Consider the following 19,770-nt stretch of genomic DNA (forward strand, 5'->3'; position numbering starts at 1 on the left):
TCCTCTGGCCTCACATTCTGTCTCATTTAAAAAAAAAAAAAAAAAAAAAAAAAAAATCTAAAAGAATACTGGCTATATTCTGGAGTATTAGCATAAAAATTGGTGTTATGGACTCGACCCATAAGTAACTTGGTCTCTCACTCATTCCCCACCCCTTTCTCCATCTGTGTCCTGGCCTCCCTATGTCCCATCTCCTTTGCCCTACCCAGCCCTCTTCACTGAGATTGTGAGGGTTAAGAGGTGTTTGGGCAAGGAAGTTTTTCTTTCCTTTAGTTGATTTTTGGAGCAAGTCCTTATACCCCCAAGTAAGAATTCTCTCTGGAAGTATTTTTGTAAACATCTAATTTTATCATCTTCTGAACCCATTATCTTCATGTGTGCTGATGTGATGACCAGAAAATGAACTCCTACCTCATATGGCAGGGAGTAAGGGGCCTCTGTTTTCTGATGGGCGAGTTCCTGCTGGTCATCCCATCCTATAAATGACTCAGACAGCCTTACAATCACCTTGATTTTGTGCATAAAGAAGCGGGTTCTGCTACCATCCTCAGTCCCGTGTATTCAAAAGAAAGTTCTAGCAACGAGCAGATGTAAGTTCTTTTGAGCCCAGACCTCAAAACACCCAGTTAGGGCTGAGAGATGTCACAGACCCCACAGATGAGGGGTCCAGGGCATTCTGTGTCATGCACGTGTAAGCAAGCTTATGCTGTACTGTTCTGCATCCCAGTGTTAAAGGACATCATTACATGATATTGAATTACTTTAAGTGTATTAGTATAAACTATACTTAACTTGAATTAGTATAACTAATTTCTGGGTTTCTGGATTTTGATGAAGATGGTGCTTGTGTTTATTGCAGACAGAAAGTGAATACATAAGAGATCCTGCACAGTAAGTTCTTTTCTTGGAAGCACCACACCTCTCTCACACTGAGGCCCAGGGAGTGCTGGTCCATTGGACTGGGTAGTTGTTAAAAGTTGGAGCTGAAATGGATGCTGGGTAGTTGTGCCACAGCCATGGAGGCAAGTATTTGAAACAAGTCAAATGGCCCCTCCAGGAGAGCTGCAGGAAGTCTGACCCTTGGTTTCAAATGGTCAGCAGGAGATAAAAGTGTGGACTGTTGGAGGCTAGGCCTGTCCTGTGGCTGGATGGTGAACTGTTAAGGGAAGATAAAAGGAAAGAGTAGGGAGGTTGTTTTTGACTTTATCATGTTAATTTATTTGACATGTATTCAAATAAATTAAAGAGGGTGAGCAAGAGATGGCTTGGCTTTATGACTGTGAGTGTGTTGGAGAACTCATTTGAGAAGCAGGACTGGGCAATATAAACATGCTAAAACAATTTCATATCTTGGGAATACTGGCAGAGGCCGGTCCTTTTGACTGGAAATGCTCACATTACATACTGCTTATGGTAAATGGGCACTGACTTGGGCATCCAAATCTGCTTGTCACAAAGATTGTCCTTGTCAGTTTGTCTGGGCCATGGGAGCTGTGTTGAAGTCTTCTTCCATCCTCAGACTGGGTAGACAGGCAAGCAAGCAGCCGTGTCCCAGGTGGCTGGAACTCTCCAGTTCTGTGAGCAGTGTGGGGTACCTATCTCCTTTTAAGTGTGCTTCTGGTGCTGGCCAAGTTATTACTCAGGTTTGAGAGGTTTAAGGGAAAGGACTTGTTCTACTGGGTTATCTTCCCTTTTTGGTTTTTCTGCCTATTCTCTATAACATTTGGGTTAAGTTTAGGGGCTTGCAAAGGGGCCGTCTCTTTAGGTAGGTCTTGTAAATTGTGAATCCACATTTAAGAACCTGGGCATGTTCCATGCCTGATAGGAGCTCAACCCGAGGCAAATAAACCAGTGTGCTTTGAGGACTTGAGGCTTGTTTCAGACTCTGGGGAGGGGCAGTTAGGCCCCTATGGGGGTGAAGCAGCAGTGCAGTTAGACTCCCCAGGGAGTACAGTTGTCATGAACTAATCTCCCCCCAGCAGGGCCCAAGCAAGCTAATCCCCCGCAAGCCCCTGCCTCTGCTGGTCCAGCCTATTTTTGCTCAGAACATGCTACCTACTCTCGCCAACCTGGCCATGGACCTCAGGCATGACCTTCTGCCCTGTAGTCATTCTTGGTTTGTTCAGTTTAAGAAAAACCATTTGCTTGCCAGTGTTTTTGGTTGGTTGACTTACAATAAACACTTACCAACCACTTATATCACAGAGTATTCTTTTGCCTTCACAGACATAGTAGGGAGTTAGGGGAAGGAAAGGTCATCCATTCCATGCACAGAGGGCCACCCATCAGGTTTCTGGGAGCTGGGGTATGTCAGTTCCCCAGGCGTAGTCATTCTCAGCTGACAGTTGGTAATGTCTGATTACCTACTGTGAAATTGTGACCACAGCTGACCGCTTTTCCAATGGGCCAGGAAAGATGTGACCGCCCCCTTTCACTGTGTTCTCAAAACTGTCAGGAGAGGAGCAATTCAAACACTTTTATCTTCCACAAAGTCATTTTGGTTTTCCAAGGAGTGTCATCCTGCAGCTGCCCTAAATTCTGGGAGTGTGTAGCCCCGATCGGAGGTTAACCACCTGCCCTGAGGTTGCTTAGCTTGCACACAGCTCCTCCTTGGGATATGAAGAGAGATTCTTCTTTCTGCTGCACCCTTTCTCCACTATGTCAGAAAGGCCAGCCTCGACCTCAGGGACTGTGAAAGAGTTGCAGGATATTGCCCAAAACTCTATGCAAACTGCTACTGAACTTTACCCCAGCTTCTTTCCAAAAGCTATAAATGTGACTGAAGATACTTAACTCCACTTTGGGGAAGTGTCCAGAACAATGCAATGATTACAGTCCAGTTGCCTGAGAGTCTGGGGCACATTGCTGGGTACCAGGAGCATCAGATTCAGGTGCTACAGCTGGGACAGCAGAAGTGTGTTGGGGAATACCAGGAAGAAAGAGCCTTGTGTGTACTTCCTCTATTAAGCAAATGTGGAACTGACCAGGATTTGTTTCAGCAGTACACTTGGGTTTTATTTCCTGTTCACCATGCAGCATGGAGAGTGTCAACAGCTGTTCTGCTTGCTACTGTCAGTAGGATTGCATTTGTGATAAGCCAACATATATTTATTTTTAATTGTCTGACTTATGGGCTGGGACGGGAATATTTTTTACAAAGATCGTCAAATTAGGCTCCTTCTCTCAAAAATTTGGCAGTCCAATAGGGGAAGCTGGTGGTAGGCAAGTTGAGGAAAGAGGGGGACACAATCCAGGGTGTAACCTGGAATGTTAGGAAGGAAGTAGCATAACATCAGTAGCCCAGACTTGATGGTGCTATACTGTTTGCTAAATGTTTTGATAAATCAACTTCACTTCTCAGGTGGCGGAACTAAGGTTCAAAGAGTTAAGGACCTGCCACCTGAGCTTCCAGGCCAAGATTTAAGACTCCACATCATGTGTTCTTTAGGTTACCCTATGATGGTGTATTCTCCCTGCACATTCTTTTGACTTTGGCAGTGTTCTGATAAAGGATTCATCCTTGTAGAAGTACAGAATCTGGCAGATAGAAGAGTCATTTAACCTAGTTTCCCACCTACTACAATCTGTTGTTGTTGTTTTTTATAACATCAGTGACTAAAGGTAACCCACCCTCCTTGAATACCCCTGGGGCAGCAAGCTCATCACCTTACTGGGCCTTATTCTGTCTGAAGGCTGCTCTACTTTGTTTAAAGTCCTGGTTTAATGAGTTACAAAGTCCCAGCTCTGCTTCTCTGTACCTCCCACCCATCACTCATTCCTGCCCCAGAGGACCCATGGGATGTGTGTGCCCTCTTGTCCTGCAGCTTTTGCAGCCAGCTCTTGTGTGTTTCTAGTTCTCTCTCTTAATGAATGGAGCTTCTCCAGTTACTTCAGGCATTTCTTATTCTCCCCCTGACTTGGTTTCCCAAACCTCTATTTTGTCCGGTGCCTTTCTCTGAAAGGTTTTCAATGATCTTTGTAGTATAGTGGCAGATATGAGAATTTTGGAGTTAGACAACCCTTAGCTGGAGTCTTGACCCTACCCTGTAAGAACAGTGTAGAATTCAGAAGCTAAACTGATCATTACCTTATAGGATTTGTGAAAGGCTTAGATATATGTACTGTCCCTAACACATTTCTGGCATAAGAGTTTATGTCCCACATTTAAAGCCCTTTAGTTACTCTCTGAAAGAAAAATAACTGGATATACCAGACATCTGATATGTTCTCACTTGAATCCTGTTTTTTGTTACTTATACTAAAACTCTCTTTCATCTTTAAAATTCCTCAACCCAAGTTGGTTGTGGAGGCCCTGCCCCTTCCCGCTCTTTCCTATACCTGTATCTACCTGGCAAGTCAACAGATTAGATCTTAAGGTGGGATAGGTAAGAATGCTAAATTTAACTCCCTGCCCTGGGGATATGTGAGGGTACCTTGCCTCCCTCTGTCTCTTCTGCCCAGCCTGGGCACTACCTTGTTTAGATGGAGGTCACCTTGGTCACTCACTCCCCCCCACCAACTGCATTGAGCAGAGAATGATAAAGGTTTCTGCTTAAGTTAGGCAAGAAAGTGATGAAATACCAGGTTGTGGTGGCCAAAGAGAAAAACAGTGTTTAGGAGAAGTCTGGCCTGTTTGTGGAAAGGGCCAGGGACTTGCTCTTCCCATAGCTGGGTGCCAAGAGCTGCCTGTGTACCCTTCCCAGGGGATCAGGGCACATTGTGACAAATGACTGCCAGGTGGCAGCTGCAGCTTGGCCTCTCGAATTTGGCAATAGTTAGATTCTGTCAGTAAGACACACTCCCAGGAGAAGAGCTGTAAGAAGTGGCGTCAGCTTCTTCTCAGCCTTCATGGACCAACAGAGGCCATTTTCAGGTTTCAGCCCTGTTTCCTTCCTCTGAAGATGCACAGAACCCTGCAGAGGGGTACCGGGAGAAGAGTGGCTGTCGTAGAATGCTTTGGTTTAGCATCTACCAGAAAATCCACCTTTCCAGGAGTTCACATCTTTATTTTATTTTATTTTTGTGATGCTGGGATGGAACCTAGGGTCTCACATATGCTAAAAGCAGACACTACCACTGAGCTAAATGCCCAGCCCCAGCTGTTCACACTTTAAATATTCAGCTTCATTTGACAGATGAAACTGTCAGACACAGACGTCATCTTCCCAGTCAACACCTCCCTTCTCTGCTAAATCGAATTTAAGGTGGCAGTTAAAATGTCCGTATGATTTTTTTTTTTTTAATCTTTAAGGAGAACAAGTGTTCCTTTACCTAAGGACCATGGACACTCCTTGTGTTATTCCTGGTGAAATGTTCCCCCTCAAGACCACTGGGGCACCTGAAATCTAATCATAGTATGGAGCAGTAGCCGCAGAGGGTAGAAATGATCTCTTCTTCTTCCTTCCTTGGGTTCTGTGAGGAGGCACACTGCAGCAGATCTTAAGCTGTATTTAAGGCTGAAGGAAGGAGGCTTAGGGTTGCCTTCCCTGGGAGTGACCCTCCCTAACTGCTTTCTACCCCTCTGTCCTTTGTTTTGCACATTCCTTACTGCCCAGGAGCAGCAGAGAGAGAGAGGGAGGGTGTCCAGGGCCACCAGAAATCTTGACCAAAGGGCTCAAGATTGGAGGCTATTCCACAGCACCCTCAAAGGAGCTTTTCAGAGAGTAGCACAGGCTCAAAGAATGCCATTTGCTGGAGAGATGGATTTTAGGATCTTGTGAAGGCCCAGGCTCGGTGGATTGACCACTTGTGCACTGCAGACTGGTTCTGCCCTGTCTGAAGCTCATATCCAATGTCCTTGTTCCTGAGGAAAATAGAAATAGGTCTTGCATAGATGAATCCCTTTTCCCCTCTCATATTTATTAATTTATTTTCGTTTTGGTAAGTAAAGGCAAAGCTGGAATTGGAATCTCCAGTGCCTTGGTTTTTGCTCAGCTCTCATAAGGGAGGTTTTCAGGGAAATCCTTGGTTTTTTGTTACCCTTCATGAGCTGGTTCTCAGGGCTGGATAGAATGCCTGGAGAGCTGTGAACACACAGACTGCTGGACCTGCCCCCAGAAGGGTTTCTGGTTCTGTAGATTTGGGGTAGAGCTGGAGAATTTGCATTTCCAGTGAAGGACTATGAAATTACTACAGATGGTTCCCAGCTTAAAAACTATTTTTTATACTTGTACAATTTTTTGATTTCTTAATGGCATGAAAATGATACACATTTATTAGAAACCACACTTGGCATTTTGAATTTGACTCTCCTCCCAGGCTAGCAATATGGGGTCCAATCCTCTTTTGAGGTACCTCTCTCTCATGGCTTCCAGTCTTGCCATCACAAGGAGAGCACTGGCACAGTACTGTATGCTACGCTTCTGAGCTTGGATGTTCAGCACTGCAGGTGCATTCAGTGCATTTCCAGCTTAGAATGGGTTTATTGGGATGGACCACGTTGTGGATCAAGGGGTGTGTGTGCTCTTTAGGGTGGCAGTATTGACAGGTCAGCTGCAGTTTACTTCTTGCTGACCAGATAAGACTGTTGGCAAGGTGTCCCGTGCATGTGTTTACTTAGTTTTTCATCTGTGCAGTCAACGTGCTTGACCCCGCAACTCCTGTCCCCTGCTTCTTCAGACATATGCAATTTGTTGGCGTGTAGCCTATTATCTCAAACCTTTTCTCCCACACCCCAGAACCTAAGGCACAGCTCCTCTTGCTTCAAGTCTGTACATGATTTTCATGGAAGCAGAGGTGACCTGGTGGGCTTGTGTCATCAACCACTGGACAGGACTGGGCTGTTTGGTATTTCAGGCTGAGCCTCAGGGCTTCTTCCTGCCTCCTTGGCCTGGCTACTTCTAGAACCAGAGGGTACAGAATGTGAAAACCTCTCCCTGTCCCCTTTGAGTGGCAAGGGGAATGTTTCTTTTTCCATGGAGGTGAAAGTCCAGACCTGCCTCTTGCCAAAGAGTAGGGGACAGCAGTGAGGGGTAAGAGGAGTATTTTTTCCTGCTCAGACACAGGCAGGAATGGAAGGCCAGGTGCTGAGCATTTAAAAGAACAGAAACTATTCAGAACAAGATTTGGAGAAGCCAGAGAACATAACTAAAGAAGCACATCTGTGCTGTCAAGCCCTGTGCCAAGGGCCACACATTTCATTCAAAAGAAACTTAACGAAGTTCAGAAAGAGGATTCACTTGGCTGTGCCACGTAATAACCCCACAATTTCGGAGACAAGTGACTTAGTTTTTTCATCTGTACAATGAGATTATCTTCATAGCATTGTTGTTATTAGGATTAAACAAGGCAGTATTCTTGGTATGTGGTACATAGTGCACAAAATGTGTTGACTGTGAATATTACTAAGTACGATGGTGGAATTAAAGGTCATCATGTCCTAGGGTTTGAAATCAAGAGCCCTGGGTCATTGGGAGTCTGGGAAGTGCCATGTGCACAGTAACCAAGAAGAGGGGGAAGTTCTAGGGGAAAGAACTGAGTAAAGAGATAACCATGGGGACTGGTGGTCCTCAGGCCAAAAGACAAACTGTAGCCAAAGCATGAAGAGCCTTGAGTAGCAGGTTAAAGTCTGACCATTTCTTGTAGTCTGGGATAGGAATGGGGAAGTGTTATGGAGCTTGGGATACAACCAAAAAGGAGGTCCACATACATATCTTGAATTCTAGGATTGCCACCCCCCACCCTTTTACTTTTATACTTATCTCCTGAACGTGACCTATGCCCTTGGGTACCTTTCCCACCTCTTCTCAGCAGTCCATCCTTAGCCAAGGGGAGAAGATGCAAAGCTAACTGGAGCAGTTCACAGTGCCCGTTTGGGCAGGGTCTGCTCAAATTCTGAAGGCATTACATGACACTCTGAGACTCCGTTTTACCAAAGCCTGTGCCAGCCATGGGCAGGGAGGGGCGGGCGACTTTCATGCGTTGCCGCCCTATCCAAGGCATAGCTTGCACCCTAAGCCAAGAAACACATCAACTTCCTGGAACTCAGAGCCGTCATCCCAGCTGTCTCGGCCTTCAGCGCACATGCAAGGCCATCCTGGTTAGAGGAGACAGTTTGGCCTCAGGCTTTGCAGGCAGGGAGAGAGCAGGCTTTGGCTGTTGGTCAAGTGCTCTAGTAGCCCAGACCATTCTGTGTCTGTGCTCCTCTTACTTCAAACTCCTTTAGCCTGTCCTGGGTTGGTCTGAACTCATCAGCCATCCCAAGCATTTATGAATATCGAGGAGGCTCCACACTGCAGCTGTTCAGGTCAAGTTTTGTGAATCCCAGGACCTCTGCCATCATCTTAGGTATCTCAACTTACTCCATATTTCCTGAGGGTCTGAGGACAGATTTTAGATTTCACTTCAAAAACCCTGGGGTTTTTCAGAGACCGGGATGCCGCTCTTTGCTTCTAAACCATCTTCCCTTTTATCTTTCATCTCTTCTTTGCTATCTCACTGGACCTGGAGACAGGCTCCTTAATCTTCTCTTTCTGGCTTTACATAGCATTGTCCCTTATCTCCTCAGGGACTAGGGGCTGGCCTTCCCTTGCCTCTCCTCCTCTCAGAGGGACCTCTGCCCTCTCCCAGACATCCTGCTTCCTTGGCTTTGCAAAAAGCCTGTGGGAGTGAAAATCCAGAAAACCAGCATCCAGGACCATCCCCCAAACATCCCAGCCTGTCTTTGTCATCTTTCACCGACGGGAGTCATCATTTGGGACATACTGGTCTTTTTGTGTTTGTTTGTTTTGTTTTCTCTTTTTATCCTGAGGCAGATGTGATGGAGGTAAGGGGTGTCTTGAAGTTTCTTCCAAAAACTCTTTTGTACTTCTCCATTCTCCAAGTTCTAAGAGTCCCTTAGACCTGAGGGAACCCAGAGCAAACAGGGTAGTGACTCTTTTTATTCAACTAAATTACAGGACATTCTCAATATTCAGATAATTTATATCCAAGATCAGAGGATGAAGTTTCAAGGTCAAGTCTAAGCTTGGCCCTTTTGCTCTGAAAGGATCCTCTTTCCCATTGGTTCTCCCTGTATATTTGAGGGGAAACTGATTTGATTTTTTTAAAGCATCTTAAATGAGAAGAGAAAGCAGGACTAACTTTTTTTTTTTTTTTTAAGTTGTCAGTGAATCTTTTATTTTATTTATTTATATGTGGTGCTGAGTATGGAACCCAGGGCCTCACACATGCCAGGCAAGTGCTCTTAGCACTAAGCCACAACCCCAGCCTCAGGACTGACTTTTAATAACCGTCTTAATTATATTCTGGAGAATGTTCATTCCATAAACATGTTTCTTAACTCTGAAACATGTGTATGTGTATGTGTATTTTAATTATACATAGAACTGCAGTATAGAACTATATTATAATTATATATAGAACTTATTTGGAGATCTTGACAGTTTCTAGGCAGGGGAAACCTGTGAGCTACTCCTTTCCAGACTTCCTTACTAATAAAATTTACCATTTTTTTAAAACTACATGTATTTTTTTCCTTTTATTTTTCTTTTATTTTTGTGGTGCTGGGACTAGAACCCAGGACCTCACACATGGTAGGCAAGTGCTATATCATTGATCTATGCCCCCATCCCCCAAATAATTTAAAAATGAATTAAAAAACAGGGAAAGTTTGCTTGCTTTTATTAACCTCGAAAATTATGCTTAATTTCTCCTTAGATATCTGTAAGTTTATATAGTTAGAGATAATGTGAAAAAAATGGTTTGTGTATTTTTGAAAACTGCATGAGAATCGTAACAAAATTAGCTTGATTCGTGGTTTAGAGGAAGTGGGGGGTCATATATGAACTAAAACAAGAATTCTTACCTTGCTTTTTTAGGGTATGTTTCTAGGGTCCCTGATCCTCTTGAATACAAATGAAAATGTTGAGCTTAGAGTATATACATTTTTTTTTTAAAGTATCTTAGAGAAGGAAGATAAATGAGAGGAGAGTCCATAATTTTCATCAGATTCTCAAGGTGGGTCCTGCCCCAGGAAACATGGAGAACTATCAGGGTGTCTGTAGTATGGAGGATCTTCATGTCTGTCCTATTCAGAGGCTTGTCCCTATGAATTATTCCTTGTTTTGGTTTGATTTGTTTTGGTTATTTTTGTTGTTGTTGTTCTGTTGGGGTTTTGGGGGCGTGCTGGTGATTGAACCCAGGGGCACTTAACCACTGAACCCAGTTCTTTCTATTTTTTATTTTTTATTTTGAGGCAGGATCTCACTAAGTTGCTTATGGCATTGCTAAGTTACTGAGGCTGGCTTTGAACTCACGGTCCTCCTGCCTCAGCTTCCCAAGCTACTGGTATTATAGGCATGCACCACCTTCCTTGTTTCTTGATACTTTAGAATCCAAGTAACTTTTCAAAAGAGAATAGCATAAAGAAGATGGAGAATTGAAGCAGTGAGGTATTAAAGCAAAAGTTGGGGAGAGCATCATGGTATCAGAAATCACTTGGGAGCTGTTTCTGATTTAATAAAAAAAAAAATGCTGGTGAGCTTTCTCACCCCCTATTAGAGCAGCCTAGCCCTGGCTTTTGTGGGCCCAAGGTGCTTAAGGAGCTATCTGTGGGCAGCTCGAGTAAGAGTCAAGATGATAGCTGTATGACACACTTGGACAACTTGTCTCCAGACTCTTCAAAAAGGGATGAAAGTGAAAAAATGTGCCACACAATTGCTTTTAGACAAGTGTTATCCGCATGGGTTTATTCTGCTGCTGCTCACTCTGCCCCCCTTTCTGCTGTGCTGGGTATCATGTGCATAAAGATTTATTTCTTTTTAATGTGGTGCTGAGGATAGAACGCAGGACCTTGTGCATGTTAGGCAGGTGCTTTATATGCTACATCCCCAGCCTTATTAACTTTTTGAATCTTCTCCCAGTGTGGCACTTTTCAGCTTAGCTGAGGGATGCTGTGTTAAGAGCCAGAGACAAACATACCAGATGCTGTTCTAGGAAATGCCATATTCTAGCTTTCTCTGACAGTATTGAGGTCCAGACACAACATTCTCCCAGCTGGGGGCTTTTCAGGGCCATAGCACCCCAGAGAAGACTTTCTCAACCTCATGAAGGGCATGTGTAATTAGAGACATTTTCCACATCTTCCTACAGAAAGGAAAAGATACCTACCATTTGGTCCTGTTTGACATGAGTTACAAACATTTGCTTGGGAAAATATGAGATAGTCTCAACACTTAAGGCACTGTTCATTACCTGTTTCTTATTTTCTTTAGCTTGCTTCTTTTTTCCTGTTTCTAGAGCATTGACTGCTATCCTGTTTTTCTCTTTCCTTTAAGCTGAGGGACCATCAGCATCTCCTATTAACATGCCATTAGGATTGCCACAGCTCTGCCAACAGTCACAGCCAGTCATCCAAGCCTTTCTCTTGTGGTGTCGCCCTTGCCATTGTTGGAACGTGCTTGGTGTGGTGGTGATATAGGGGGGTCCTGTGCTCAGCTCCAGCCACTCTTGCTTAGATGCTAACAGGTCGACTCTGGATGGAATCACCTCACAGCTCACATTTAATTGCAGGCAGGGCATGGGAAATGTGCTCTTGTCCCATTTTGTGACTCCTGGTGTTATTGAATAGAGGAGATTTTGCAGAAAATGGATCACTTCTTGTCTTAGCCCCCTTTAACATCAACTTCTCTGTTTTTACAGGTTGCTTCGACTCTGTGCTCTAGAAGTGGTGACTTTGAGGTGTGACCCTGCCCACATTTGGGCCCAACCAGTGCCAGCTCCTCAATAAGGAGGTTGACTTGATAAGACGAGAAAAACAGGTCAGTTAAGCGTCATAGACTTTCCTTTAGTTGAATAATGGTAAATGTTGAGTCTTCCCATGCTCTCCCTTCTTCCATCTTCCTTCCCAGTTGTGCTCCCTCTTTTCTAGGACCCCCAGAGGCTTGGTACAAAATCGTTTAAAATTGAAATTGCAACTTGCTGGTTTTTCTTAATATGTTGATCCAGTGGTGTGGGATGAGAAACCTGAGGATGCTAAGGATGCTTCACAGGAAGCAGCACCTCAGACACCATCTTCCTCTCTTCTCTCCTCTTCCCCACCCCACAGTTCGTTCTGTGGGGTAGAGACTGGAATACCAGGCTAGTCTACCTGGTGATACAGATCACATTTGTGTCTCAGGAACCTCATCTGGGATCCCAGTCCTCTCTGATTCCAGTTGGAGGGGTTTGTACTAGATTGGGGCCAGTGATTATTTTTATGAAAATTCTAGAGCTATAAATATTCATAAAAGGGAAAGTATTTAATCAAAAGATGATAAGCTATTAAAATATCTTTTATTCTGTGATATCAAGTATCAGCAGGTTCAGGTGTATTAGTTTGGATTATTCCACTGTAGTCTGTGGCATGGGGTAGTGGGTAGGTAGAATCAATTAATACTGGCCAACTTGCATCTAGTTAAATTATCTTCCTGTCCAGAAGAATGGGAAACAAGTTTACAGTCAGTCCCAAAGCATGGCTTTTCTCCTTTTCTAATGGGATAAGTCCTTGTAACTTTCAGCTCTTATGCTAGTTAACCGTAGTGACTCTGCTAGGCATGCTCTATTTCTGACTTAGTTTGCAAGAATGTATCTTTGATATCATAATGACTGAAAAAATTCCCACTGACAGATTGGATCTTCTTAGTGAATATATTTTTGTCAATTTACCTATTGGCCATTTAGTCACAAAGGTGTTTACTTGAACTTGACATATTTGAGTCAGCTCTACCACTTTTCTCTAAATTTAGTGTTAGGACAAAAGTGAGATTATCTTCCACATTCTTCATATAAATTGGTAGAAAGACTCATTTTCTTTTTATCAATACAACATAATTACAGTAAAGATAGATTTATAGGCAGTTATTTTATGTTTTTCTGTATAGTAAAATTATAGGGAAGATATATTTTAAAGATTGTGGTGAATTCAGTACTGAAGGCATCTATTTTGGAACCAGATACATAATTTTATGCTGATTAATTTAAAAATTCTAGGGAACTGATGATACTTTTGCTGACAATTCATTAAGTCTGCCAGGCTTGGTACACACCTATAATCCCATCAACCCAGGAGACTGAGGCAGGAGGGTTGCTAATTCAAGGCCAGTCTCAGCAACTTAGCCAGACCCTGTCTCAAAATAAAAAGTAAAAAGGATTGAGGATGCAGATCAGTGGTAAACTGCCCTTGAGTTCAACCCCAAGTATGGGGAGGGGGGTCGGGGAAGAGAAGAGTGGTATGTATTGTATAGATATACTTATACGTGCATACTGTGTTTGCATGTTTTTTTCCCTAAAGAAAAATTACCCAAATAAACAAAGACAAAAACAGGAAGTAAGAAGCATAATTTTTAATAGATCTGAATGGCTGTTGGCATGTCGAAATAGTCTGGCTTTCCTGTCTTTATAGGGAAAGATGTGGGAGGTGAGATTGGATCAGGAGTCTTGTATGCTTTTGCATTTACTCCTTTTTCCTACTATTTGGGAAACTATTTGGTTATCTTCAAAACTTCTCTTAACAGTTGTCTTAGACTATTTTCTGTTGGTATAATAGAATTCCTGAGACCAGATAATTTATAAAGACTAAAAGGTTATTTGGCTCAGAATTCTGGATGCTGGGAAGTCCCAAGAGCGTGGCACTTTCTTGGCCTTCTTGGTGTATCATAACATGACAGAGGATATCACATGGCCAGACAGAGCAAGCGTGCTTGCTCAGTTCTATCTTCCTCTTCTTATAAATCAACTAATGTCATCATGGGTGTTCCACCCTTGTGACCTTGTCTAATCTTAATTACCTCCCAAAGGCCCCACTCCAAATACTATTAACATATGAATTTGAAGATTATTTTCAATACATGATCTTTTGGGGGACATATTAAAAGAATAGCAAGTAAAACACATTTTATCTCTTTTTAAAATACTTTTCTTAGATGTTGATAGACCCTTTTTTAAATTCATTTATTTATATGTGGTGCTGAGAATTGAGCCCAGTGCCTCACACATGCTAGGCAAGCACTCCACCACTGAGTCACAACCCCAGCCCCATATTTTTTCTCTTGACAAGGAAATTTCTGTTTCTAAGATTGTCTTTGTCCCTTTTGATAGGGTTATAGTTAGAGATTTAGCAGCTAGAATCTACTTAATAATGTTTTATCCCCTTTCCTGCTTTGCTGCTGGAGGGCTGCACATCTGGAGCTGCTCTGGATAGATCACCTGTCATTTGTGACCACCTGACCACCTGTCAGAGCTGCTAATGTTGGTGGAAAAAAACCACATGAAATCACGTTCTTTCTTATGTTGTTTTTAAGTAACCTCTTTACAGCTAAAATGATGAACTTGATCTTAGGCTGCTGCCATGGTTTTCTGAAATGTATTAATGCTAATCATGGAATAATAGGATGCTAAGATAATATTACCAACAAGGATTCAGCTATAGAGTATAAAATATTTTCCTAGATTAAATGAAGAAAACATTTTATGTCTGGACTTATTACTGACTACACCTATAGCCATAGTCCTTCTATTTGCAAAGAATGCATATAGCCTACAGAAGTAAATCCTGGTGTGAAATGGGCCATCACTTTCCCTTTGGTCATTCTTTTCAGGTTATCATGCTTCTTTTAGGTCCGGCCTAATACCATCTAGACTCTGACCTTTTGGTGAATTCTTAATTGTTTTGTCTTTGGTCAGTTTCAGGTTGAGACACAAGGTGGGTCAAGGGGAATGGGTATGAGGCTCCTTGTAAGAAACTGAGGCATAGTTTGAAAGAAAATTTGGTGTATAAATATGAGCTTCAGAAAGTAAAACTGTGACAAATAGACATTCACTGAATCTTTCTATATCTGTTTCCCTCCAGTATCAACCAGTGATAACCAATAGAGGAAAAAAGAAGTAAACATAGAGCCATTTCCTCCTGCGTGTGGATGGTAGCTCTTGCAGGGGGACATTTCACAGTTTATCAGTTGGCAAAAATGGAGGTAATTAATAATGGGAGTGGAGTTTTCTGCTTTCTCTTTTCTGGGGTATAGGTATATTACCTACTTGTGTCTTTTAAGAAATAGGCTATTTTATGTTGATTTGAAATTTGGTAATGATCCTGACAGGGTTGGTTTCTCTAATCTCTTATAAAATTTGGGGGCTGCCCATTAAATTCACTTTATTGCAGCATTGGAATTAAATAAAACCTGAAGTTTCTCATCCTGAGTATTTAGACCTTTATGTCACAGAAAATGAATATATGGTTCTATGAAGGAAGCCAGCCAGCCAAATGGAGCCTGTTGGGTTTCCTCACTGTTGCCTTAGCCTTTCCTACCTCTGCTTACAAAGATTAGGAAAGACAAAGAAACCTGCCTCAGGTGACTCATAGTCCTATCTGTGACATGCACTCAGAAAGGAAGCAAGATCAGTGGTCTGTCTTCAGTATGCCAAGATGTCATTAGATGAAAGCTTAAAACATCATTGGCACCATCCTGAGATTGAGCTGAACTAGAAGGAGGCTGTTTGTGTTTGACCCAGCTTATAGTTCAGGTAACCATGGCCAGTTACACTTGGCTATGAAGGAAATCTGAACTTTCCTTAATAATATCAGCAATTTCTGGTTTTCAGTTCTACAACGGAGGCTTCTTAGAAGCATAAACCCTGTCCCAATGACGTCAAGTTCGCCTATTGGCTTGGAAGGCCCAGACCTGTCTTCCATCAACACCATGATGTCAGCAGTAATGAGTGTAGGGAATGTCACAGAGAATGGAGGGAGCCCCCAGGGCATCAAGTCCCCTGCGAAGCCTCCAGGACCAAATCGGATTGGCAGAAGGAACCAGGTAAGCTTCTGTACACTGGGTGGTAGCATCTGGTGGGTTCAGTCTGTGAGAATGTTGGAGGAAGTTTCCCAGCTCCCTAAGACAAAACGTTGAATGTTTTCTGAATCGAACAGATATACCCAGAGGCCTAATCATTTTTCAGGAGCAAATTTTTCATAGCTTATGTCAGTTTCCTTTCATGGAAGAAATTTTCTTTGCTGTGGTGCCAGTGTTGTGAAAGCACCCTTATTCTTTGCCCCATGATTTGATTTAAACACAAGCTTTCTTCACATGATGGTCAAGGCAGTGAACTTGACTGATTCCTCTGTTGTGATGTGGTTTCTTTCCTTATTCGCACATGGTTAATTGAACTTTCAAAGCAACTCCTTGATTTTTTTTTTTTAAACGTCTTCAGATTAGGTGGCAAATAAGTCCTATTTGTATAGGGGCTGCTGTTCAACTTTCCAGGTTTGAAAATGCACAGAATTTGACTCGGAGAATTCCACTTAAGATTCTGTTTAGTCCTCTTGACACAGGATCAGGAGAAGTGGGGAAAAAGTAAATGAGTAGACAGAGATTGGGAGGTATGATTACTGTTATAGAAGTCCTTATCTCCAGCATTGGAAATTAAGATGAATTTTTTAATTAGTGGACAAATGGGACACTTTTGAAAGTGGATTAAGGAGGGAGGCAGAGGGCAAATAAGTCTCAGTTCTTCTCTGAATTCATGTATGGATTGACTTCTTCATGTTTAGTGTTTGGTTTTTTTCAGAAAGAAGGAGGTCTTCTGAGTGTCTAGGAACAAAGGGATGAACAAGAGAGCAAGCCCATTGGGCTTTCACGAATTTTCTTTTTTATTAATAATCTTTCTATGACTGTCCTCAGACAGAATCCTCTGACCACACCTCTTTGGTTTTCTATAAATTCTCAGTAGTAGACCTTAATTAAGGTTTTGATACAACTTGCCCTCCAGGAAATATGAAGCCAACTCCAGATCCCACCAGCAATATGTGGGACCATTTCTCCACACCTAGTTTATGACTGAAGACTCGGCATCGTTGAGTGATGTTTGAGAGTTGGAGCGCTGATACCTTTCTTTCTCTTTTTTTCCCTTGCCTTCCTGTGCCTCTCTTCCTATGGGTACCTGAGAAAATACTCAGCCTGTATGACTGCAGCCTGAGTCAAGAAGGAGCACTAGCTCTGGGAAGAAAAGGTTTACTTCCATTTTCATGTGCCTGTCCATGTATCCATCTATCTGTCCATCTCTCCATCCATCAACTCATGTAACAGTATTTACCCAGCTTCTTCTAGCTAGCTGCTGTGCCTGGTGCCAGGCATTCTGGGATGAATAAGACAGATTAGGTCACTGTCCTTATCCTTCTGTGCTCAGGAATGAGTGAAGTGTAGGCCAGAACATTTCCCTAAGTAGCACAGCATCCCCACTCCCACCCCCAGAGCCAGGCAGAGCTGGCCCAGGTCCAGGCTCCAGTTCCTTCCCAGTTATTTAGAAACAGCAGTTAGGGCCATAGAAGATACCCAGGACTCCTCCCATTCCTGCATGCTGAGTGGAGGTTGCTCTCTGGAGGAAGCCAACGTGCAGGTATAACTGGACCACTTGTCATCTACTTCCTTTCTCCTCCAGAAATCTAGTGCACTGACTTCATTTTTCAATGAGAGGTCTGAGCCAGCGGTAGCTTACTAAATACAGTGCCTAATTAAGAAAACAAAATGCAGTGAGAAGAGAGTACAGGGGAGAAGGAAACAGCCTCCTTACTTGTGAACTGGACAGGGAGGCTGGAGAGAGAGAGCCAGGAAAAGTCCCATCCTCCTGAGCAGAGTTCCAGGACAGATTAGGCACAGCCGGATGCTGACAAGGGTGCCAGATTGTTTCACTATGGAATGGTTAGTTATCACATTAGCTGCTAATTTTATCTTTCAACTCAGGAAGTGTGCTTCTTCCACCAGCACAGTCATAATAATTGGATTCAAAATCCTCCAGTAGGCCTTTTCCAGCATCTCAATGATCTCTTCTATTTAGTTTAGTTTTGAAGGTTTAATCTGAGTCCACAGACCTTCTCCCAGGCCACCTGAGATTTCATGAACATGTATTATGGTCTACATGGCACCATTGCCAGCCTCAGGTTTGGCAGCAGTTAATGATCAACCTTAGAGTCATTATCAGTCAGCTACACAAGGCTCACACAGTGTATCTGGTGTCTGTTTCAAGCCGAATGCAAGAAAATTTTTTTCAGAATACTTTCTCTCCTCAAGAGTCTGGTTGGTTTGTTTTTTCTTTTCCCTGCCTTTTTTTTTTTTTTTTTTTTTTTTTTTTCCTGGTGGTGGCAGTAGTGGTGGTGTTGGTGTTGAACTGGGCTCTCACTGGGTTATCCAAGCTGGTCCCAAACTCCTGGGCTCAAGCAAGCCTCTTGCCTCAGCCTACCCAGTAGCTGGGACTATAGCATGTACTGCTGAATCTGGCTGAGGGTTGGCTTTTCATGTATATTTACATAACACTGGTGAATTTATCTTTAAAAAACTTTTTAAATATATAGAATTGCCTTATCTAATAATTTAACAAAACTGCCCCAGTGGTTGGACTTGAGGCTAATTTTGACCTAGATGTGAGGCATCCCTCACTATTACAGCAAATGCTCTTTCTTTTTTCTAGTTATTTTTTTGTTGGTGGTGGTGATGTTTGTTTTTATGGGGGTCTTTGGCCAGTTCCAATCTGAATGGTTGTAGAACTGGCTGGGAAGATATGACCCCCTTCCCCCTCCAGTTATACCTTTGATAGGACTTAGAAGTACATGAGTAACTGGGTGAAGCCAAGAATTTTTTGGTTTCTGGGGTTTTCAGCTTCTTTATACAATTCATATCATTAATCTTTTTAAATGTGAGTGTGAGAAAATATGTGACTGGCATACCTAGTTCTCAGACTCACTTCTACAGATTGATGACGGGTCATCTTGCTTAGAATGAGACTTGCTAGTTTCTGAAAAGGAGTAAGGGAGAAGGAAGGCAGCTACAAACTAGACATCGTCATGCATTCACTCCACCCATCTGGTTTATGGTACCATTTGTTTTTATAGTGCACAAGGGTGACTTTTATTTTCATCATCTCATGAACAACCACAGGGTGTTTACTTTCTGTGCCTTGGGGTTAATTTTTTTTTTTTTTTTTTGACAGACTTTATATAGTTTAAGGCATGGGCTGTAGAGCAGCTGACCTGAGTTTTAATCCTATGTCTACTTTTTATTTGTTTTCCAGTTTGGGGCAGGTTACTTGCCCCTCTGTACTCTAATTTCCTCATCTAGAAAATGGGGTCCATAATAGTGGTGTCTCTCCTAGTGGTTGTAGAGGGCAAAAAAAAAAAAAAAGAAACCTTATGTTTCTGTATATTCAGAGTTTACACATAGTAAGTGCTCAATAATTGGTATTTGCAGAAACTTACTGAAGCTCACTTCAAGTAAAAAGAGGTCTACTAAAAGAGGCTCGAGGACAGGAAATGACGCATAGCCTGGCCAGAGTGTCTGCCCTCCCTAGAGAGCTGGCATGTGGGCTGCCCACCCCCCGCCCAATATCTTTATCTCAAAGGCTGCCTGACCACTCACTCCAGTTAGCATTGACATCTTCTCTCAGTTGCTTTCTCATGTTGAACGTGCCACAGTGTTCTGTGTGGCCCCAGCTCTACATGAAATCTCAAAGTGCTCATGATTCCCTAACTTAGCAACTTCGTTATTCCCAGACCCAGGCACCTGTCAGTATCTTCTGAGAAGTTTATGAAACAAACAGATTCCTAGGTTTCACCTCCCCTCCTTTTTCCCCCACAATGATTCTGATCTATTATGTTGAGAGTCTCATCTAGAAATGTGTATTTTACAAAGCCGCCTGGTGATCCTACTGATGGCATTCCCTGAGCATCCCAATTTTCAATTCCTGGGAGAAGTCTGGATCTACTTACTTTGTGGAGACAGAGGCAGAGACCCATGGTGCGTAGGGACT

The 19,770-nt window shown here is 42.8% G+C and overlaps 1 protein-coding gene across 5 annotated transcripts in view; it reads left to right on the forward strand.

Annotated features, from left to right (window-relative positions):
* Positions 1-19,770, forward strand: part of Rreb1 (ras responsive element binding protein 1) — a 135,534-nt gene that overhangs the window by 49,633 nt on the left and 66,131 nt on the right. For all 5 annotated transcript variants that reach the window (XM_047557647.1, XM_047557645.1, XM_047557643.1 and 2 more), the window contains exons 2-4: positions 11,641-11,759; positions 14,828-14,948; positions 15,577-15,788. In XM_047557647.1, coding sequence (XP_047413603.1) covers positions 15,618-15,788 — 171 coding nt within the window. In that variant the 5' untranslated portion in view covers positions 11,641-11,759; positions 14,828-14,948; positions 15,577-15,617. The remainder of the gene's footprint in view (positions 1-11,640; positions 11,760-14,827; positions 14,949-15,576; positions 15,789-19,770) is intronic.

The sequence above is a fragment of the Sciurus carolinensis genome, chromosome 7 (assembly GCF_902686445.1).
Source record: "Sciurus carolinensis chromosome 7, mSciCar1.2, whole genome shotgun sequence".
Taxonomy (NCBI): domain Eukaryota; kingdom Metazoa; phylum Chordata; class Mammalia; order Rodentia; family Sciuridae; genus Sciurus; species Sciurus carolinensis.